At 45.6% G+C, this 23,054-nt stretch overlaps 1 protein-coding gene and 1 long non-coding RNA gene across 6 annotated transcripts in view; one reads left to right on the top strand and one right to left on the bottom strand.

Annotated features, from left to right (window-relative positions):
• The window catches only part of WTAP (WT1 associated protein), a 29,746-nt gene extending 20,352 nt beyond the window's left edge, over positions 1 to 9,394 (bottom strand). For 2 of the 4 annotated variants that reach the window (XM_047769812.1, XM_047769813.1), the window contains exons 1-2: positions 8,925 to 9,103; positions 606 to 643 (exon numbers count right to left, since the gene is read on the bottom strand). In XM_047769812.1, coding sequence (XP_047625768.1) covers positions 606 to 635 — 30 coding nt within the window. In that variant the 5' untranslated portion in view covers positions 636 to 643; positions 8,925 to 9,103. Of the gene's footprint in view, positions 1 to 605; positions 644 to 8,924; positions 9,104 to 9,217 lie in introns of those variants that run through there. The other 2 variants (XM_047769811.1, XM_047769814.1) reach the window with 2 other exon arrangements.
• A 154-nt stretch (positions 9,395 to 9,548) lies between these two features.
• On the top strand, positions 9,549 to 19,186 carry LOC125121510 (uncharacterized). 2 transcript variants are annotated; one of them, XR_007133482.1, is made up of 2 exons: positions 9,549 to 9,989; positions 18,626 to 19,186. It is a non-coding gene; the product is annotated as an uncharacterized LOC125121510 (long non-coding RNA). The 2 variants fall into 2 exon arrangements; XR_007133483.1 differs by having other exon boundaries at positions 9,549 to 9,870.
• Positions 19,187 to 23,054: the final 3,868 nt, after the last annotated feature.

Below are 23,054 nucleotides of genomic sequence, written 5' to 3' on the forward strand. Positions count from 1 at the left end.
TGTGTCACAGTGACTAAAGTGAATTAAGACAGGAAAAATTAGACTAGAAAATAGAAAGCTTAGGAGGAGGACACAGAATCTAAGAACCAACTAGCTGCAGCTTTTTTTTTGGGGACAAATATACAAGTGTTTCTGCATTATAACCAAAGGGACTTAAATTAGAAAATAAAAAAGTAACTTACAGGACTTCGTGAAGAAATCTCCTGTCTGACATTATTTAAAGTGGGTTTTGGCCTTGCCCATTATGTGGGAGTTCCTGGATCAGGGATTGAACCTGCACCACAGCAGCAACCTGAGCTGCTACAATGACAATCCTAGATCCTTAACCTGCTACACCACACACAAGAGAACTCATCTGTACTTATACAGCTGGAAATATTCATATAAGGGCTTCAAGTAGATCACGCAGGCATCATAAAGTAGCTGAAAATATTACACTGCATATCAGATACAGTGTCTAACACATTATACACCTAAAATGCTACTGCCGATACAAGGCAAGGGAGGAAGCAATAAGCAAATAAGCAAATAATGCGGATAGTCCCTTCGACTCCATTACTCAAAAAAAAAAAAAAAAGTGCTTAAAAACTGCTGATAAAACAAACCTTTTTGGGAAGAGGTTCCTCGTTGGTCATCTTGAATCCTAGAAAAAGGAGTAGAGAAATAAGAGTCAACTCTGGAAAGACAGAAACAAAAAAAATTGCTGGCTTCTTCAGACAAATTTATTACTGAACCCAGTTATGACCAAATCATTAGGTTTTTTAAAAAATTAAAATAGCAGTGACAACACCAGGATCTTAAACCACTGAGCCACAAGGGAACTCCTACTAGACTAGCTTCAGAATTACAGACAGGGAGTTCCCATCGTGGCGCAGTGGTTAACGAATCCGACTAGGAACCATGAGGTTGCGGGTTCGATCCCTGCACTTGCTCAGTGGGTTAACGATCCGGCGTTGCCGTGAGCTGTGGTGTAGGTCGCAGATGTGGCTTGGATCCCATGTTGCTGTGGCCCTGGTGTAGGCCGGTGGCTACAGCTCCGATTAGACCCCTAGCCTGGGAACCTCCATATGCTGCAGGAGCAGCCCAAGAAATGGCAAAAAAAAAAAAAAAAAAGAATTAGATTACAGATAGGTTGCAAAGATGTTATAGATAGGATTCCCATATACTCTGCACCCAGTCTCTCCTTCGTTGCGACCTTACGTTACTACTGTTACTAGGTTATTTCCTTTTTTAAAAAATCCTCTTATAAAAAAGTTGATCATTCTTTTTAAGGTTGCCATAAGGATCAAGAGAAATACAATTTTTCAATGTATTCTTTCTTTTTTTGCTTTTTAGGGCCCCACCTGCAGCATATGAAGGTTCCAGGCTAGGGGTCAAATTGGTGCTATAGCTGCTGGCCTAGGCCATAGCCACGTAGGATCCAAGATGCGTCTGTGACCTACACCATAGCTCACAGCAACACCAGATCCTTAACCCGCTGAGCGAGGCCAGGGATCCAACCTGCATCCTCCTGGATGCTAGTCAGATTTGTTTCTGCTGAGCCACAACGGGAAATCCTATCAATGCATTATTACAACTGCTCAATGAAAGACATCTTTGCAGCAGAAGTGATAGGTTTAGTGTTGAAGTCAGATACTGACCTCAGGCACTATCCCAGGCATCTTGGTAAAAGGATACAGAAGGATAATACCAGGAGTTCCCACTGTGGCTCAGTGGGTTAGGAATCTGACTAGTATCCAAGAGGATGTGGGTTCGATCCCTGGCCTTTCTCTGAGGGTTAAGGATCTGGCGTTGTCACAAGCTGTGGCGTAGGTTGCAGATGCTGTGGTGTAGGCCAGCAGCTGCAGTTGCTAAGCCTTTCCTTTTGCAGAATTACATTGTATAAAGTTCACCTAATCCTGTTGACAAAAATAAAACACTCCCATCAATTTCATTATGTTTACTGAGAGCACTTCTGCTACTTCCTAATTTTCGAATGTAATAGAGATAATAAACTACGTTACTCCTGGGTATCATAACTAAGAGCAGAGTCACGAATATTCCCAAATACCTTCAACTTTCTATTTCATTTTATTTACTTATGCTTGTTACAAACTCCAAACTATTAAAAATTCAACAAAAGAAAAGTCAGTCAGTCATGGAGATGTAAGTTACACCATGGTGACTATAGTTACAATCTTGACCCTCTAAGTCAAATAGTCTCATCATATTGTCATTAAACCCTCACTCAGATTAGGTATACCAAATGGAAGACATCAGCACATTTTAGGGAAAAAAAAAAATCATAGAAATTTCTGGCTTAATTCTTCCCTCTTTGATAATCTTAACACTGGATGTAACAAACAAAAACCCGAGCATACAACACTTGTTTCTGAACTGATAGAGTTGATCAAGTCTCTCTGACCAATCAGTATCTATGAAGACATGACCCTATTTCTACAATTTTTTTCTTTTTAGGGCCGCACCCATGGCATATGAAGGTTCTAGGCTAGGGGTTAAATTGGAGCTACAGCTGTCAGCCTACGCCAGAGCCACAGCAATGTAGGATCCGAGCCGTGTCTGGGACCTACACCACAGAAACACCAGATCCTCAACCCACTGAGTGAGGCCAGGGATCAAACCCGAAACCTCATGGTTACTAGTCAGATTTGCTTCTGCTGCGCCACAACGGGAACTCCTATTTCTACAATTTAGAAATCTGTGTTCTTCAGAACCGGCTGACATACATGGAGAGCAGACTTGTGGTTGCCAAAAGGGAGAGGGGGAGTGGAATGGACTGGGAGTTTGGGGTCAACAGATGCAAACTATCACATTTAGAATGGATAAGCAATGAAGTCCTGCTGTACAGCACTGGGACCTATATCCAACCACTTGTAGCAGATCATGATAGAATATAATATGAGAAGTGTGTGCATATATATACATATGACTGGGTCACTTTCCTGTACAGCAAAAATTGATACAACACTGTAAATCAACTATACTTTAAAAATTTTTTGGAGTTCCCGTTGTGGCTCAGGGGTTAACGAATCCGACTGGGAACCATGAGGTTGCGGGTTTGATCCCTGGTCTTGCTCAGTGGGTTAAGGATCCAGTGTTCCCATGAGCTGTAGTGTAGGTCACAGACGTGGCTTGGATCTGGCATTGCTGTGGCTCTGGCGTAGGCCGGCGGCTACAGCTCCGATTAGACCCCTAGCCTGGGAACCTCCATATGCCTCGGGAGCGGCCCTAGAAACGGCTAAACAGCAAAAAGACAAAAAAACAAAAAACGTTCTTTTTTTGGCTGCGGTGTGCACAGCTTGATGTGGGAATCTCAGTTTCCAGACTAGGGACTGAACCTGGGCCGCAGAAGTGAAAGCTTAACCACTAGACTACCAAAGAACCCGTAAAAATCTGTATTCTTTAAATTGGTCTTTGTCTACTTTAGGCCCCCAATTACCCAGCTTATACTCTCTGCTGCAACTTAGAGACAGCTGCTTAGTGACTATCCCAAGCAGTTCCAATAGCAAATCCAATCATTTAGGAAGCAAACTCTCACCATATTTATCTCCAGAGGCCTACTTCCATTTTAGCTTTTTTTTGGGGGGGTATTTTTTTTGGCCGTGCGCATGGCATATGGAAGTTCCTGGGCCAGTGATGGAACCTGCACCACAGCAGCAACCTGAGCAGCTACAGAGACAATGTCAGATCTTTAACCAGCTGTGCCATAGCAGGAACTCCAATATTACCATGGTTTTAATGTGCGTTCACTCCACTAGGCTGCAACCTTTTGGAATCCACAATCAAGTGTGAAGTTTCCTTGAACTTCCCATTTGCCTAGAGCTAAATATAGGAGAAAGATAATGTATTTGATTAAAAACAAACTACAAGAAATAATTTTGCCATTGACTCAAAAATTGTGCATACCAATTCCTTGCTATCCCTTTTATTTTTTTCTCAACTCTTCCCATGACCTGACATTTTATTTTATTTTGCTTTTTAGGGCCACACCCACAGGACATGGAAGTTCCCAGGCTAGGGGTTGAATTGGAGCTGCAGTTGCTGGCCTACACCACAGGCCATGGCAACACCAGATCCTTAACCCACTGAGCCAGGCCAGGGGTTGAATCTGCATCCTCATGGATACTAGCTGGGTTTGTTACCGTTGTGCCACAACAGGAACTCCAACCTGACATTTTATATACCTAGCTGTTCTTCCCAGTTATAAGCTCCATGAAAGAATCAGTCACTGCTGCTGCCACAGTACATACAGTAGGCATTAAAATACACCGTAGGAGTTCCCGTCGTGGCGCACAGTGGTTAATCCGACTAGGAACCATGAGGTCTCAGGTTCGGTCCCTGCCCTTGCTCAGTGGGTTAACGATCTGGTGTTGCTGTGAGCTGTGCAGACAAGCAGCTCGGATCCTGCGTTGCTGTGGCTCCGGCGTAGGTCAGTGGCTACAGCTCCGATTCGACGCCTAGCCGGGGAACCTCCATAAGCCACAGGAGCGGCCCAAAGAAATAGCAAAAAGACCAAAAAAAACCCCCAAAAAACAAACACCGTAAATGAAAAGTATGACAAAATGAATTTGTTTCAGTTACTATTCAAATCGTAAAAGTGAGGAGTACCCCATGTGGCACAGGGGAAATGAGACTAGTATCCACAAAAAACAAAAAACAAAACCCACAAAACCTCTTGAGTATCATAGATAATATTTAATACAAACTCATTTAAAAACTAGTACATGTTTCTACAACCTGACACCTCCCCCCAGGTTTATTTGTTCATTCTTTTCTTAATATATACTTATACAGATTCTTAAGAGTATTAAAATAAACCTAATTGCAACTTTAATTAGCAGTAAATCAGCTAAACTGTTTTTAAAGGGTATTTAAAGGACTGGGAAACACATAAAGAAGTTCAAATAACCCTGCTTTTCTAGAAGGTGGCAAACTGTGAAAACAAAAAAAAAGCAGGAGAACCTCTGAGCCTCAGTTTTCCCATTTTAAAAAGGATTACCACCACCATAGCTCCAAATTATTGCGCTATTTTTGAAAATAAATATTAGCCTTTTGGCATAGTGACTGACACAAAGTAAGCATTTTATTATTAGTTTCCCTCTTCCCATTAGGGAATAAAGAAAAAAACCACCATAAAAAATAAGGATGCTCAATCATACTTCATAAAGAATCTGAAGAGAGAATTCACAAATTGAGGATAACAATCTTAACATGTTCCTGTTTTTGTTTCTAAGCCCCACTGCAGAATTCTTGGTGACCCCCCCCCAATTTTCAGAATTCTTAACAGCAGGTTATTTACATTTTTAGCCATAGCTTACTCTCTTTTGAAAAGTTTGATGCTGGGTAGACTTCAATTACACATTGCTTAGAGGATATCTAGATTTTCTTCATAACATTACACATTTAGATGTTTGTTTTTAAGTCAGGGGTAAATACGAGTTTCGTATATATATTTGCATTTCATATGTTGGCTCTCAATCACATGTCATTCCACTTTATGGAATATGTAACTTAGGAAATCAAAGCATAAGCATTTAGAAAAAATTCCCTCATCTTTAGCTGATGAAAAGTCAATCTTTGCTTGAGATTCCATGATGTGCCACAGTAGTGAAATGGACAGTGCGGCAAAAGGCAAATTAGAACAGCCTTAAAATTTGAAAACACCAACATTCAAACTATTTATTCAAAATAGAACCTGATCCTCAATTCTGTCTTTGACACTGCACATGCGCTATGCAATTTATTACTTTTCAAGGCCATTTTAAAAAAGCACAATTGACAAGCACAATAACCACTTAAAGTCAATTGTAGATTCATAAAGAGCATGTATATTCCAGGTTCTTAGAACAGTCTACTCTCATATCAGAAAAACAGAGTAACTGAATTATCATTTGGAGTTGAACCTTAAATCTTGAAGAGAAAAAAATGAATATATACCTACTGCTATGAGTCACTTATTTAATAACCATAACTTTTCAAAGTTAGTCCCCATTTTCCAGATGATGAAGAGTTATGAGTCAGATTAAAACAACTATTAATCTAAAAATAGGGAGTTAGGACCCCAAACTCAGTGCCTCTTAAAAGCTGGTAATGATGAAGATGGACCATTCTCCCACCCCTCCATCCTCAACAATGATTAAGCTTAGCTAGCTAAAGTAGAGAATGGAAAAAAGCAAGAGAAAAAAATAAAAACTGGGAAATCTGGCTACCTTTTAGCAAGCTTAAGAAGATTGGTTAAAACACTATTTTACGTTGTATGTAAAAGTTTGTTATCCACGTCAAGAATTCAGAAATAATATAGTTCTCGCGTTTAGAATGTCAGAATCTACTCTTGATGCTTTACACTGACAGACAGACAGCTTTGGCTGGAGAACTCAGTTTTGGCTGGCTAGGTGTCTAGCATCCCAGATTCCAGTACTTCCCTGGCTCTTGGTGTCATAAGTTCTCCCTTAACAGAGCATCACGCACTAGCCCACACAACTTCAGTAAGAAAGCATGTACCTCGCTGAAACTAATCATAATCCAACTTACGGAACTAATCTGACACTGTAAAGTCTACTAGTGAGGAACTGGAAGACCAGCTTGTCTTGACTATGTAGCAGCAAGCCACTACTTGGACTGCAGTCTCCCTCCCAATCAGCAAGAAGAGGATACCAATTTTCCCTGCTTTGCAAAGTGCCGCACATCTCAATGCTTCAAGTGCCATAAAGATGCCATACAAACAAAAAAAAATTCAAATTTAAATACTAACATTAACATAAAAGAGAACTTTAATATGCTTTTAGGAAAGATTAAATTCCACCAACTACATTTCAAGACTTGAGAACATTTACTTATAGCACTGGTTCTAACCTGATGCACCACCTTTATATCCAATGAGATACACTGTTATAGGAATCGAAGTTTTGCTCTGACAAGCTTGGTAGCAGAAAATATTTAGAGACAGAAGAGTGAGTGATAATAAAAAACAAGAATAAACCAAATGAACACTATCTAGGTCTTGTTTTGCCAAAGGATCCAACAAATTTTTAGGAGCAAGGAACATTTTTTTCAGAAATGAGATAATGTACAATTATATGAAAATGATCAACAAGACATCTAAAAAAACGTTGTCTAGGGTATTCCAGTCTACATATATACACACAAAACTGTGAGGGACCCTGAAAACTAATAACTTCATAATTATTAGCTTTCAGAGCTAATAACTTCTAACTTCTATTATTGCAACTGTCATCTCCACGTCATAACGCTGCCATGGATTTTCTACACTATACTAACTCATTTCTGGCAAATACACAAAATTCAACCAGAAATCTAGATATTATTAAGTTTCATAAATTAGATGAGCTAAGTAAAAAACAGCAGTACCTGGGACACACTTATTATTACTTTTGTCCTTCTGGACTTCGAAATTTAAGTGGTTTGCCTGAGTTCCACCACTGAGAAGTGAAAATACTGATCACTTAACTACAGCCATCTGCTTAAAATAATGCAAGATTTGAAAGAACTCAAGGAATACAGCCACCCAAACCCTTAAAAATCGAACCCCATCTTTATCACAAGTCCCAATTTCTTTAAGTTTTTTTTTGTTTTTGTCAAATTTTTTGTCTTTTAGTCTAAAAATTTTTTTATTATAGTTAATTTACAATGTTCTGTCAACTTCTATTGTTCAGCAAAGAGACCCAGTTATTTATATATATATATATATATACACACACACACACACACACACACTCTTTTTCTCACATTGCCCTGCATCGGGTTCCACTGCAAGTGATTAGATACAGTTCTCTGTGTATACAGCAGGATCTTTCCCAATTTCTAATGGTCGTGATTTCTTTTCCCAACTTGCCTAATCGGACGCTACTGAATGACAGGTGTAAATAAATAAAATGCAGGCATCTTGCAATTTTTTAACAGAGCTTTAAATACCTCTATGTTTATGTCACAGAAACCTTAACAATCAAAATTTTAAAATAAAAAACTCAGTGGATAATCACTTCCGCTGTACTCCTGACACTCATGTAACATTGTAAATCAACAACAATTCAAGTTTTTTTAAAAGTGCAAAAAACCCGCTTAGAACTTGGGGTGAAAGACCTGTGACTTCCACTTTTCTTCTTCAGCAATGGAATTAATTAAATTCTGAGATGGAAAACGAGAGGAGCAACTCAGGACTGTAACATACCTATGGAAGTATTTTTCTATCTCGGGCAAAAGAACAGTTTCCTACTTCATAATCAGGGTTCCTTAGGATTTTAACATAGTCCTTTGGGATCAAACAGCCAAGTGGCTTCATCAAAACAAGAACCTGGACTTTCCCACTGAGATGTTCCCCACTGACTAGAGAAACAGGGTTCTAAGAAATTAAAAACAGCTTTATAGGAATTCAAGATGAGAGTTTAAAATGCTATGAAAATCTCGGGCTCAAAAGAGCATGTATTTTAAAAACCAGGATGCATGCAATCATTTGAAAATGGAAGTCCACAAGAAAACGCAGCGGCGGTAATAACCCACTGCGCGATGTGCAATTCAGTCAACGAACGCTGCTTTCCCTCCCCTGCTGAACTCGTGGGTGCCGCCAGACCGCGGGATCCGCTCGAAAGGAGGTGGGCGCCGGCGGCACCGAGGCGGGGACGGGACGCGCGCCGAGGGGGCGGCCTCCCGGTGTCGCCGGCCCGCGGGAGCGCCCACCTCGCCCTCGGGCCCGGGAGACGGAGAGCGAAGGTAAAATGGCCTCGGGGCGGCGGAAGTGTCCCCGCAGCAGGAAGGCGGCGCGGCTAACGGGAGGCTGGCGGGCCCGGGGACCCCGAGTCGCCCTCCGTGCCCTGTCCGCCCCTTTTCCGGGCCAGGCGGCCGCGCCTCAGCCCCGGGGACCCTGAGGTCCGCGCCGCCGCTCTGGCCGGGGCCCGGCCCGCACCTACCTCTCCGGACGGAGGCCGCGCGGGCGCCGCCCAGTCACATAGGCCGACCGCGCGCCGCCGCTCGCTGCCCGGGCCGCCCGACCGCGCTGCCGCCGGCCCCCGCGCGCCTCCTCCCGCCGCAGCCCTGGCGCTCCCCTTTATTTGCGGGTCTCGCTGCCACAAAATGGCGCTGAGGGAGGAAGCGAGGCCCTGTCGCCCCACCCCCTTCCCGCTCCTCCCGCCGCGCCGCCCCGCCCCGCGCCGCCGCCGCCCGCCCTTCTCCATCCCGCCATGTTCGCGCTCGGCCCGCTCACCGACGAGTCACCTCCCGGACGCGGACGCAGCGGCCCGCCCGCCAGGCCCCGCCGCGGAGAGGAAAGACGAATGGAAGGCGCCCGCTGGGGGCCTCGAGGCGCTCGGGAAGGAGCTGCGCCTAGTGGCACGGCCCGCGGCCGCCCCAGCGCTTCCAGCTCGGCGGGGGCGGGGAGGGAAGCGGGCCCCGGGGAGGGGTGAGCCGCGAGGTCGCAGGTCAGCCGCGGGGCATCACGGGAAGGCCGGCGGGGGTCGCGATCGTGGCGCTGGTTGGACGCGCTCGCTGGGCCACCTGCGGCTGCAGCGCGGCCTCTGGCGGAGGAATCTGGGCGAAGGCGGCGCGTGATTGGTCGCGTCTTGGTGCAGCTCCCAGCCGTGGTGCTTCCGCGTGCTGGCGGCCAGGTGCGACCTCGGGAGCGGGCCGTGGGCTGGGCGGCTGGGCAGTTTGGACTCCGCGAGGCCTCACTAGGTTTTGAGAATTTAGAAACCGGGGCTCCCTCTTTCTTCGGGAAGGACGGCCTCTTGGACGCTTGGTTTGTCCCGCCTTGACATCTCGAGGCGCAAGCGGGGAGCTATTGTCAGCAGCCCTAGGGGCACCTTGGTCATCCAGAAACAAGGGACCGGAGAACCTTGGAAGGTTTTTGAACCTAGTAATGTAAGTTTTAAAATTTGAATATATTTCCTTACACAAGACTGTGTCATCCGGACCCACGCATAAACGGGATGGTGTTACCTGATCGACGTGAAGTCTCTTACCCTTACTACAGGGGTCAGGTAATTCTTTTAATTTGGCTGGTATTATCTAGCCTTACCCAAGCCATTTATCCTCAAAGGACGTGTGCTGGAATGAGATAATTTATAAGGATAGTATTAAAGTGTGTTCAAAGACCAAAATCCGAAGAGAAAAATGGGCAAGGCATGAATAGACATTTCACACCAAAGAACAGCAATGATCCTTAAATATGAACGGTTGTTTGTCCTCGCGCATAATGGAAATGCACATTGGAATTCTACGAATAAACTGTGCTCATTAACCTTCTGGTAGGAATTGGAAAGTGATTCAAGCCCTATGGAGTACCAAGACTATATATGCACTTATTCACATGTCTTGCAAATTCCACCTCTAACCCTAACCTGATTCTGAAAATACATCCTCACATACAGAAACAACATGTAGGCAAGGTTTCTTGTTGCAGTGTCCCCACAGAAGTTTAGAAATCGGAGTTCCTGTTGTGGCTCAGCGGTTAACAAACCCAGCTAACATCCATGGGTTCGATCCCTGGCCTCCCTCAGTGGGTTAAGGATCTGGCGTTGCTGTGGCTGTGGTGTAGGCCGGCAGCTACAGCTCTGATTTGACCCCTACCCTGGGAACCTCTGCATGCTGCAGGTGCAGACCTAGAAAGACCAAAAAAAAAGAGAGAAAGAAATAACCCATATGTCCATTAGTAGGGAACTGGCTATACATGATCCATCCCTACCATGGGGTATGGGATACAGTACAACCATAAAGTATGAGGATAATATTTATGTGTTGCTTTGAAATGCATCCCAGCCTCTGGAAAATTGGAAGCATATCTTAGAAACAGTAAAAATGGTCATCTAGGAGTTCCTGCTGTGGTGAAACTGGCAGGGGTTGGTGGGGGGGCATCATGGGAGCATCGTGTGGCAGGTTTGGTCCCTGGTCCCTCACAGTGGGTTAAAGTTCCAGTGTTGCCGAAGTTGCAGCAGCTCAGGAACTCCATATGCTGTGGGGTGGCCAAAAGTGGAAAAGAAAGAAAAAGAAAAATAAGTGGTTATCTGCAGAAGTTCCCATGTGGCTCTGCAGGTTAAATGTCCGGTGTCATCACTTCAGTGGCTCACGTTGCTGCTGTGGCATGGGTTTGATCTCTGGCCCCAGAATTTTGCATGCTGCGGGGACAGGGGACAAAAGGGGGTTACATATAGAGGGTGGTGGAGGAGAAAGAAAAGCAACACTTCTTCTGAATTTGAACTTTTAAAGTTTTATATAGCAAAGAAAGTAAATTTAAAAGGAAGCAAAAGTTGATAGCAAATTAAGCTTAACTCTGAGTCACATTGGTAGCATAACTGTGTTGTTACACAGAGAAAAGGATTATTTCCCCAGGACTTTTGGACAGGGTACTCTTAAGAGAATTATCTGGTGGGATATAGTCTAAGGATGAGAAAGAAGTGCAAAGGAATCTTTAGCTTCACTCTGTTTTATAATTAATGGTAGTATTGTTGCTGTGGCTTTGAAACTATGTGTATTGTAGGATAATGCAAATAATTTAATTTTATTTTCTTTTTATAGTTGCCCCCAGTGACATATGGACATTCCTGGGCTAGAGTCTGAATCAGAGCAGCAGCTGCCAGCTGATGCCACCACATCAGATTTGCTTGCCACACTTGCGACCTGCACCACAGCCTCTGGCCATGCCAGATCCTTAACCCACTGAGCGAGGCCAGAGATTGAACCCAATCCTCGTGGATACTAGTTGGGTTCTTAACCTGCTGAGCCACAATGGGAACTCCTTAATGTTTTAAAGTACAAGACTTTCAGTGTAAGAGAAATGAGGTATAAATAGAAAATCAAGGAAGTTCAGGAAAAAAATCCGTCATACCTTTAAATTGGATATATCAATTTGCGCACACGATTTTAAAAGTAAATGTCCTAGGTCTGTGCCCCATAAGGGCCTAGAAGCACTAGGATGGTGACCAATTGTCCCAATTTGCCAGGGACTGAGGATTTCCACAGATGCTATTGTGTTAAAACTGAAAGTGGGAGTTCCCATCGTGGCTCAGTGGTTAACGAACCTGACTAGTATCCTTGAGGACGCGGGTTCAATCCCTGGCTCTGCTCAGTGGGTTAAGGATCTGGCATTGCCGTAAGCTGTGGTGTAGGTTGAAGACTCGGCTGTGGTGTAGACCGGCGGCTACAGCTCCGATTTGACCCCTAGCCTTGGAACCTGCATATGCTGCAGGTGTGGCCCTAAAAAGACCTAAGACAAAAAAGCAAGACACAAAACTCGGAAGTGTTCCAGACAAACCGGGATGGCTTGACGGTAACTGGCAGTACACCTGGGGTCCAGCTCATGACTCCTAAGTTCCATTCTCACAAAATAGATCCAGAGCTCCTCAGAGAAGTGTCTAGTTCCAGTTCTGGGTCAGGGAAAGCACAGGGTGAAATAGACGTTTTGTTGTGCCTGAGTGCAAAGGAAGTGCTTAGGCTGATGCATATATGTCAGCAGGACTCGGGAGAGCCGGCGAGACTAGTCTTCAGGGAGAGAAGTCAAATCCGTGCTTGGCTCTGAGTGCAGAAGAGCAGGAATCAGTTGGAAAGGAACCTAGGGAACTTTGGGGGGGAGGTTGATGAAAATATTCCACATTATGGGAGTCCCCGTTGTGCCTCAGCAGAAACGAATCTGACTAGTATCCACAAGGACGGAGGTTCGATCCCTGGCTTTGCTCATTGGGTTAAGGATTCGGCGGTGCCTTGAGCTATGGTGTAGGTTGCAGATCTGGCATTGCTGTGGCTGTGGTGTAGGCCGGTAGCTCCGATTTGACCCCTTGCCTGGGAACCTCCGTATGCCGCAGCCCTCAAAAGCAAAAAAAGAAAGAAAATATCCCACGTTATGATTAGAGTGATGGTTACCCAGTAGATACATTTGTCAATATTCATCCCAAAAAGAAAAATGAGTTATTTTGTGGTGCAGTGGATTAAGGATCCGTATTGTCACTGCAGTGGCCTGGGTTGCTGCTGTGGCGCAGGTTCCATCCCTGGCCCAGGAACTTCCACGTGCATAGCAAGGCCAGAAAAAAAAAAAATCCAGGAGTACCACTAAAATGAGTGAGCTTAATGTGAATTATTCCTCATGTATGTGATACATTTACTGTATATGTCATTAATTTTATCCTCATGTGGATGTAAATTATACCTCAATAACATGTGGTGATAAAGACGATTTCCTGCGAACATCTGCTATAGCACAGGCGTCCTCACCATCGCTTGCATTTGGGTGACTCGAAGGCAGACAGGAGTGGGAAGGCTTCATAGTGAGATGAAAGGCTTCACGTGTGCCCTGTTGGAGGCTGTTGGCACAGAGAAGCTGGAGGCAGCTGACTAGAAGCAGGCCAGAGTTCCCTTTGTGGCACAGCAGAAATGAATCCGACTAGGAACCATGAGGTTGGGGGTTCAGTCCCTGGCCTCGTTTCAGTGGGTTAAGGATCCGGCGTGGCCGTGAGCTGTGGTGTAGGTCACAGATGAGGCTTGGATCTGGCGTTGCTGTGGCTCTGGTGTAGGCCAGCAGCTACAGTTCCGATTTAACCCCTAGCCTGGGACCTTCCATATGTCATGGGTGCAGTCCTAAAAAGCAAAAAAAGCCCCTAGAAGCAGGGCATCCAGTGTGATTGGTTAGGGGTTGGTTTTCTCTGGTAGGTTCTCAGTTTCAAGTGGGGACAAAAATTAGAGAAGCTGTCAGTTTTTAATCAAGTCCGGGCCATTTTGAGCTCGTTGTAGGTTATTTTTTCTCTTCCTGCATTGTTCCTTTTGACAACTATCTGAATTCCTGTGAGTTTGACTGAACCAGCAGGCTGTTTCAGGGCTTGGTTATCAGAGATAAAAGAATTGGTTTCCTGGGCAGGTTGCTGTAGGTTGTGGGTCAGAATTCTTTTTTTTTTTTTTGTCTTCTGTTCTTTTTAGGGCCAAATGTGTGGCATATGGAGGGTCCCAGGCTAGGGGTCTAATTGGAGCTACAGCTGCTGGCCTACACCACAGCCACAGCAATGTCAGATCAGAGTGGTGTCTGGGACCTACACCACAGCTCACGGCAACGCCCAATCCCCAACCCACTGAGCAAGGCCAGGGATTGAACCTGCAACTTCATGGTTCCTAGTTGGATTCGTTTCCACTGCACCACAATGGGAACTCCAGAATTCTATTTTTATATGTGATATGGCCTGTCTATTTGTATATTCAGTCTTCAGAAGCAGAGGGTTTTTTTGTTTTTTTTTCCCCTTTTTTTGGCCATGACCAGGGCATGTGGAAGTTCCTGGGCCAGGGATTGAACTTGAGCCACAGCAGGACCACTGTAGTGACAAGGCTGGATTCCTCAGTCCACTGAGCCACACAGGAACTCTAAGAAGTAAATTTCAAAAAAAAAAAAAAAAAAAAAAGGAGTTCCCATCGTGGCGCAGTGGTTAACGAATCCAACTAGGAACCATGAGGTTGCGAGTTCGATTCCTGCCCTTGCTCAGTGGGTTAAGGATCCAGCGTTGCCGTGAGCTGTGGTGTAGGTCGCAGACATGGCTTGGATCCTTCGTTGCTGTGGCTCTGGCATAGGCCTGTGGCTACAGCTCCGATTAGACCCCTAGCCTGGGAACCTCCATATGCCGTGGGAGCGCCCCCCCCCCCCCCAAAAAGAAGTAAATTTATTTTATTTTATTTTGTCTTTTTGTCTAAGAAGTAAATTTTAAAAAGACATTGGTGGAGTCCTGTTGTGGCTTGGCAGGTTACGAACCCAACTAGTATCTGTGAGGATATGGATTTAATCCCTGGCCTCACTCAGTGGGGTAGGGATCCAGTGTTGCTGCGAGCTGTGGTGTAGGCCAGCAGCTGCAGCTCCAATTCAACCCCTGGCTTTGCAGAACTTCCATATGCCGCATGTGCAGGAAAAAAAAGAAAGATTGATTAAAAAAATAAAAAGACATAAGAACCAGCTTGAAGAATCTCCCACAGGCCAAATTTAGGGCAATTTTAGCATCAAAAAGAAAATGACTACAATTGCTTGTGAATACTAAATAGGTAACAATCTGACTCCGATTACACCTGGATTACACTTGACGAGGGCCAGACCAAGCCGGTGCTGTCATTGGAAATGATGATTATACCAGCTTACTCCTTCTCTGGAAATTAGCTATTAAGAGCAAAACATAGTGTTTGCCCTGCCTTTAAAAAAAAAAAAAAAGAAAAATTGTGGTTCCCTCTGGGTAGATGAGGAAAAACTCTTCTTTCTAGTAGGGTGTTAGAAAAAAACTATAGACTGGAGTTCCCGTCGTGGCTCAGTGGTTAACGAACCCGACTAGGAACCATGAGGCTGCGGGTTCGATCCCTGGTCTTGCTCAGTGGTTAAGGATCCGGATTAAGGATTGCCGTCAGCTGTGGTGTAGGTTGCAGATGCAGCTCGGATCCCGCGTTGTTGTGGTGTAGGCCGGCGGCTACAGCTCCGATTTGACTCCTAGCCTGGCAACCTCCATATGCCATGGGAACAGCCCAAGAAATGGCAAAAAGACCAAAAAAAAAAAAAAATCCTATAGAGCAAATGATGTAATTAGAAAATAACTGTCGTGCAAGTCCTAAACAAATAATTGATCCAGGCAAGGGTTATTAATGGCCTTTAAAACCTTTAAATGACACACTGCTGTGAAAAGGGAGCATTCCTGTGGCACAGAAATTCGGCTCCATAAGGTACCTAGCTGTGAGGAGAACACACTTGTGTAGTGGAGCCATCTAGTGGTCACCACCGGAACCAAACAGTCCCATTTAGAATCTGAAATAGTGGGACAACCTCCCTCCATTCCTCATTGGTGGTTAGCATCAGCGACTTTGTGTTTTTTTGGCTGCACCCTCAGCATGTGGAAGTTCCTGGACCAGAGACTGAACCTGAGCTACAGCAGCGACCTAGGCTGCTGCAGTGACAATGCCAGGTCCTTAACCCACTGAGCCACCAGGGAACTCCCAGGGACATTAATTTATTTAGCTTATGGTGTGTCAAATATGGAGATTCCTGGTTTTACATGTACAGAAGCTAAACCAGGCTCTCTGGACTAATTTTCTCTTTCTAAGCTACTGGCTTCTATACTGGCTTACAAATTTTTCTGTGAGCAGCAGTGCAGTATGCCCACACAATATGTCTAATCTTTCAGATTTAATTAACACTTAAATTTCCTAACCACAATTAAAGCTAATAATGTTTAGTCTTCATCATTTTTGCAGACACCAAGAAACTCCACTGGTACTCTAAAAATGTAAGAAACATATATAATTAGATTTCTATCATAATTTTTACTAGTACTTTTTTTTTTTTTTTAATTTTAGGGCTGCACCCGTGGCATATGGACGTTCCCATGCTAGGGGTCAAATTGGAGCTGCCACTGGCAGCCTGTACCATAGCCACAGCAACTTGGGATCTGAGCTGAATCTGCGACCTACACCACAGTTCATGGCAACACCAGACCCTCAACCCACTGATGGAGGGCAGGGATTGAGCCCACATCCTCTTGGATACTAGTTGGGTTGGTAACCCACTGAGCCACAGCGGGAGCCCTAGCACTGGTTCTGAAATGTTCTTTCATTGCATCTCCTTGGACAGAGTGCTGAACACTTCCAGGCTTTGCTTTCTTGTATTGCTTTGATTTACTATTATTTGTCATATACCCAAGGAATATTTACTAGGTACCTGGCACTGTTGTGTTACATACAGGGTCTTCAGCCCAAACGGTGTTTGTGCAGTTGAGTTCTAAGTATTCTGAATCCTTGGTGGGAGCAGGGAGCAGAGATAGATAATAGAGGTGTGGGGAGCTCAGACTCACTGGCTCTTGGCTTGTCGGTGACTAGGAAATCCCTTCATTAGGAGAAATAAAAGCGATAATTGGAGATAATTTCCCTGTCTTGATCTCCATTCAGGGTAAATAACAGCTTTCTGAAAAGGATTGGCTGCCGGCGTGACTAGGCAGTGCCGTCCTCCTTCCAGCTTCCACCAGGGTCTGTGGCAGCGCTGCCCTGCCGGGAGCCGTGTTCCTCTTGCTGCGGGTCCCCTGATTGTGTTTGAGCCATAATGTCTTCAGCTCCTGGGATGAATCATGGCTGGTACAAGGCAGTGTTCTTCGGTTTTGTTTTTTGGCCGAGCCCATGCCCTGTGGAAGTTCCTGGAACTACGTACAACCTTTGCCTGCAGCAACTCTGGATCCTTTAACCCACTGAGCCGGCCCAGGATTGAACCCCAGTCTTCGCAGAGACCAGAGTCACTGATTGTTTTTTTTTTTTTCTTTTTTGGCCTCCCCATGGCATGTGGAGTCCTCGGGTAGGGATCCGATCCAAGCCTTGTTTGTGACCTGCAGCGCAGCTGTGGCAGCACCGGGTACTTTAACCCACGGTGCCAGGCCAGGGATCAAGCCTGTGTCCCAGTGCTGCAGAGGTGCTGCCCCTCCCTATCCTGCGGCAGCACAGCGGGAACTCCCCAGTGTTTCTAAATACGAGTGCTGTTGGTGTTTTGAGTAAGACAAATCTTTTTGGTGTGTAAAAGTGTTCTGTGTATTTTGGAACATTGAGCATCCCTAGATTAACCCACTAAATGCCTGGAGCACCTCTCTTTTCATGTGACAACCACAAGGGCCCCCTCTGTATTTCCAGTACTCCTGGATGGGCAGGATGCCCCATGAGAACCCCTGATTCATGGCGGGGGGGGGGGGGCGGGGGGGCATCGTCATGCCCAGTCTTCTTGCAGACAGAAGTGGCCAGTTGACCCGTTCTGGCCAGGACCCGAGGTGGTCTCCTGGGGCCTCTGAGAAAGATTTTCCTCTGTGATGGAAGTGAGGAGAAAGTGCTTCCTCCTCCCCTGTTTTTCTTGTGTCTTAGCCGAAGAAAAGGGAGAGGTGGGGCTGCTTTGCCTGTGCAGTGACCAACTTATGATCATGATGCATCAAGTGGCGAAACAGAAACCAGCCTGCTGAGAAGGCAGAGTGCAGGGTGGAAAGTCCCTGGATCCTGCACGACACTGTTCTGCTTCCAATCCAGGGATTGCTGGTCGCTGGGCTTTTTGTGAAGTAAAAATGGAAAGTCCTCGTGTTTGAAACCACTGTCCAGCAGGATCCCTGTGAGCCATGGCCAAGCACGTTGACTAATAGTTACAGGAAAAGAGGGTACTTACCTGATAAACAAGTTAAAGAAAACAGAAAGTTACCCACAAAGCTAGGTTTTTCTCAGGACAAAATAGGGATATTATAAAATAGGTGCAGAGTTGAATATTCAAATTGTTCAGATGTGAATTGTGTTTCCTTTACTGAAGCCACACATCAAAAGAACTGTGCTTCCTGTGGCATTTTGCTTTGTTGTTTGGACATTATGGGATGACTCCAGCCCTCATTGTATAGTGGTGTGATAAAGCAGATCTTTAAATTCCATTATTCACTTCTGGAACATCAAACTTTATAGGTACACAAATCTAGGTACATTATAAGGCTCTACACCCAGACCCAGGTACATTAAAAATACAAGGGGCTTGGAGAACCTTATTTTCAGAACTTTTCAAAATACTGTTCTCTTGGCTCTGATGCTTGCTAACTTTGTTAAACCTATGGGAGCAACAGGTAAATTCTGTTGGGACAAACACTCAGTGAAACCTCTTTTTAATTTTTAGAAAAGACATCTCTCCATTCCCCACGAATTAAAGACCCACTAGCCCAGGAGACAGTCCATCTGGAAACCACATGCCTGGCCCCCCGCCAAAGAGGCCCATTGAACTGTCGGCAGTTGGAACATTGATTGTGCAGGATCGCTGCCTACAGACACCTGTGAGAACGATAGCAGACTTATTTTCTTTCATTGCCCTTCCTGCCTTTATTCGCCTCCTGTTTTCCTTTGTCCCACTCGTCTGTGTCCGTGGCTGCCAGCCCAGGAGAGGTCTTCATCTTTCCTCATGGATGACCGAAACAGCCTCCCAGTTGGTTCCCCGCTGCCCACCAGAACCATCTTGGGCACAACAAGCTAGCCCTTTTCTAACGTAACTGAGCGAGGGCTTGTGTGCCCGAAGTGCAGAACACCAAGCTCTGATAACAGGTGTCTGCAGCCAAGTAAGAGTTTACTTCCAGGGTGAGGGAGTAGGAGACAAGCCTCAGATCCACTCTGTCTCTTTGAGTTAGGGATGTTTTCAAGGGGAAGAATAAAGAGACTGGGATTCATCATCGTCTTGTGACATTTCCGAGACGTTTCTTTTTTCCTTTTTGTCTTTTGTCCTTTTAGGGCTGCACCCGCGGCATATGGAGGTTCCCAGACTAAGGGTCTAATCGGAGCTACAGCTGCCAGCCTACGCCACCGCCACAGCAACGCCAGATCCGAGCTGCGTCTGCAACCTACACCACAGCTCACAGCAACACCAGATCCTTAACCCACTGAGCGAGGGCAGGGATCAAACCTGCAACCTCACGGTTCCTAGTCGGATTAGTTTCCACTGCATCATGACAGAAATTCCTCTGAGACATTCTTAATCGTGGTTTGGGCAGTCAGGATGCATCCAGCTTACCATTCTCTGGCCAGATAGCCCATGGCTCTGGGGTCTGTGAGCCCATCTTGCCCTGAAGACACAGCCCAAGTTTGTACTTTTTTTTTGTTTTTTTTTGCCATTTCTTGGGCCGATCCCATAGCATATGGAAGTTCCCAGGCTAGGGGTCGAATCGGAGCTGTAGCCACCAGCCTACACCAGAGCCACAGCAACGCGGGATCTGAGCCGCGCCTGCGACCTACACCACAGCTCACAGCAACGCCAGATCCTTAACCCACTGAGCAAGGGCAGGGATCGAACCTGCAACTTCATGGTTCCTAGTCGGATTCGTTAACCACTGAGCCACGATGGGAACTCCCTGAGTTCATGCATTGATGGTGTCCACAGCAGCAACTTGAGTCCACTAATGATTGTGGTCAACACGGCTATCCCAGGCCCCCGACTCTGGTTGGTTAGTGTTCACTTAGCACAGGATTGAGATTAGAGGGAACAGAAAGAATCCAGGTCAGAGGAGACAAGCAAAGGAATAAAGTTTGGGATAGCGAGATGAATCACAAACTCTGCAGGGGAGCTCAGTTGTAGGGAGACTGGGTTTAAGAATACAGCCCTGAAACCTGGCATTTCTGCTGTACAGTACAGGGAACTGTATCCAGTCCCTTGTGATGGAACATGATGGAGGAGAATGTGAGGAAAAGAGTATCTATATATCTGTATGTACACACACATATATATATGAATGACTGGGTCACTTTGCTGTACAGCAGAAATTGATAGGACATTGTAAATCAACTATAACAAAAAAATATTAAAAAAAAATACAATGCTGGAAGAGTTTGACTTTCCGTGTTAGGTTCACTAAGCACAACCCCAAATCCCAGGCATGACGTCACAGCAAGGCACACTGGCTGGGGATTTCCGGCCCCTCGGCAGGCAGTCTGGAAATACCAACAGGTGCAGACAAAGCATGCCCCCCCAAAAAAGCCTGCTTCTTACAGCCAAAGGCCCAGGCCAGGGGCAGCCCAGTGAGACAGAAAACCTTTACCCAGCAGCCAGTCCACCAACACTGCCATCCACTCCTGCTCTGGCTCCTGGTCAAAACCCCGGTGAACCTGGGTGTGGTTAACTGGAGAGACACCAGGCCTGGATTGCCTCACGACCTGGACACTGGAATCCGTCATTTAGTACAGCTTTTTCACAGATTGCAAAACGGGAATTGCTTTATAGGGTTCTGGGAAGGAACACCACCTAGTAATGAGCCACAGGCAGCAAGTGCAAACACTGTGCTGCAAAGCCCTAGGTCAAGGCCAAGGCACTGTGGGTTCTTAAGCCACAACCCAGGCCCAAGCTGGGGAGGCAGGCAGGGGGTGTGCAGTCAAGAGAAGGGACTGAGGAAGTCCCAATGAAATGAGCTAGAATGTTCCAGTTCAAAGGCGGGCTTCGCCCTCTTGGGGAGGGAGAAGTGCGCGTGTGAGACGTGTCGCCCCGTCGGGAGATCCCAAGGTCTGGCTGGGTTTCTGGGGAGGAAAAGTGATACCGGGGGAGGTATGGACGGAAGGACAAGTGGGAAACAATGGCTAACATTTTGCTGGACGTTTGTACGTAGTGTTTCAGGATCCTCGCAAGCAGACTTCGAGGGAAGTAAGGGCGTGTATTGGTCCTGTTTGACAGATGGGACAGCTGAGGCACAGAGATTAAATCATAGCGCTGCTGACAAGGGGTAATCAAGTGGCGAGAGCGAGAGAAAGGAACCTACCGACACTGCTGGTAGGAATGTAAATGAGCTACTCTGGCAACCGGTATGGAAGCTCTTGGAGAAGCTAAAAATAGTTGCCATATGATCCCACTGCTGGGCATATATCCCGAGAAAAGCATAATTTGGAAAGATAGATGCACCCCATTGTTCACCGAAGCGCTCTCTGCAGCAGCCGAGACACGGAGGCAACGGCCGTGTCCGCAGACCGATGAGCGGATAAAGACGATGTGGTGTGTACCGGTACCATGATGTGCTACTCAGCCGCGACGGAGGAGATGATGCCATTGGCGGCGTTTGTGCGTGAACCTCGAGATGACTTTACTAAGTGGAGTAAGTCAGGCAGAGGAAGACAGATGTTACACCATCTCCCCTATGTGTGGAATCTAAAAAAAGATACAAAAGGACACATTTACAAAACAGGAATACACTCACAGACATATAAAACATTGATGGCTATCAAAGGGGGAAGGGAGGGTGGAGGTATTTGGGAGTTTGGGATTAACATGTGCACACCACCTACCATCTATAAAATAAGTAACCAGCAAGGACCTACTGCATAGCACAGGGAACTATACTCAGTGTCTCATAATCTTCTATTAGGGAAAAGAACCTGAAAAAGAATCTGAGAGTACATACGTGTGTGCGTGTGTGTAACTGAATCACCTTGCTGTACACCTGAGATTAACATAGCATTGCAAATCAACTGTACTTTAGTTTTTTAAAGAAAAGAAAAAGAAGAGGTAATCAACTTGGATGAAGTTAAGCTGATTTCAGAGTTCACTCTGTTTTTTGTTTTTTTTTTTTTTGGTCTTTTTGTCTTTTTCTAGGGCCACACTTTCAGCATATGGAAGTTACCAGGCTAGGGGTCCAATCGGAGCTGTCGCCACTGGCCTACACCAGAGCCACAGCAATGTGGGATCCGAGCCGCATCTGCAACCTACACCACAGCTCACGGCCACGCCAAACCCCTAACCTACTGAGTGAGGCCAAGGATTGAACCCGTGTCCCCATGGATGCTAGTCAGGTTCGTTAACCACTGAACCACGATGGGAACTCCAAATAGTATGAGATTTAGCACTCATACTTTAGTCAACAATGACAGTTGTTATAACGTATAGCAACGACCTCAGCAGTAAACTAGCAGCTGATGGGCTAAGAAATTATAATATCAAGTATTTAAAATTAAATTTACATTCAAACAACTATGGAAAGTTTTCATAAGAGAATACTTTTATTTATTTTGAATAAAACTTCAGACTTATGGAGATCCCATCCTGGCTCAGTGGTTAACGAATCTGACTAGGAACCATGAGGTTGTGGGTTCGATCCCCGGCCTCACTCAGCAGGTTAAGGATCCGGTGTTGCATGAGCTGTGGTGTAGGTTGCAGACGCGGCTCTGATGCTGCATTGCTGTGGCCCTGGCGTAGGCCGGCGGCAACAGCTCCAATTAGAACCCTAACCCGGGGACCTCCATATGCTGTGGGAGCAGCCCTAGAAAAGGCAAAAAGAAAAAAAAAACCCAAAAAAACCCTTCAGATTTGTTCTTGAGTTTCAAAAGCTCATGCGGTGATAGTGCTATTTGTCTTTGACCAAATCTTGATCATAACAATTGGCCATTTGGCATTCAACTAAAGTGTGCATTGAGGAGTTCCCTGGTGGCTCAGTGGGTTAAGGATCAAACATTGTCACTGCCATGGCATCGGTTCCATTCCCGGGCCTGAGAACCTCCATGGGTTCAGCCAAAAAAAGAGTGTGCATTGATTGCATTTCCAGATCCCTTAGAAAGTGACAAATAGAATTACCATTATATTTCTT

The sequence above is a fragment of the Phacochoerus africanus genome, chromosome 2, assembly GCF_016906955.1.
Source record: "Phacochoerus africanus isolate WHEZ1 chromosome 2, ROS_Pafr_v1, whole genome shotgun sequence".
NCBI lineage: Eukaryota > Metazoa > Chordata > Mammalia > Artiodactyla > Suidae > Phacochoerus > Phacochoerus africanus.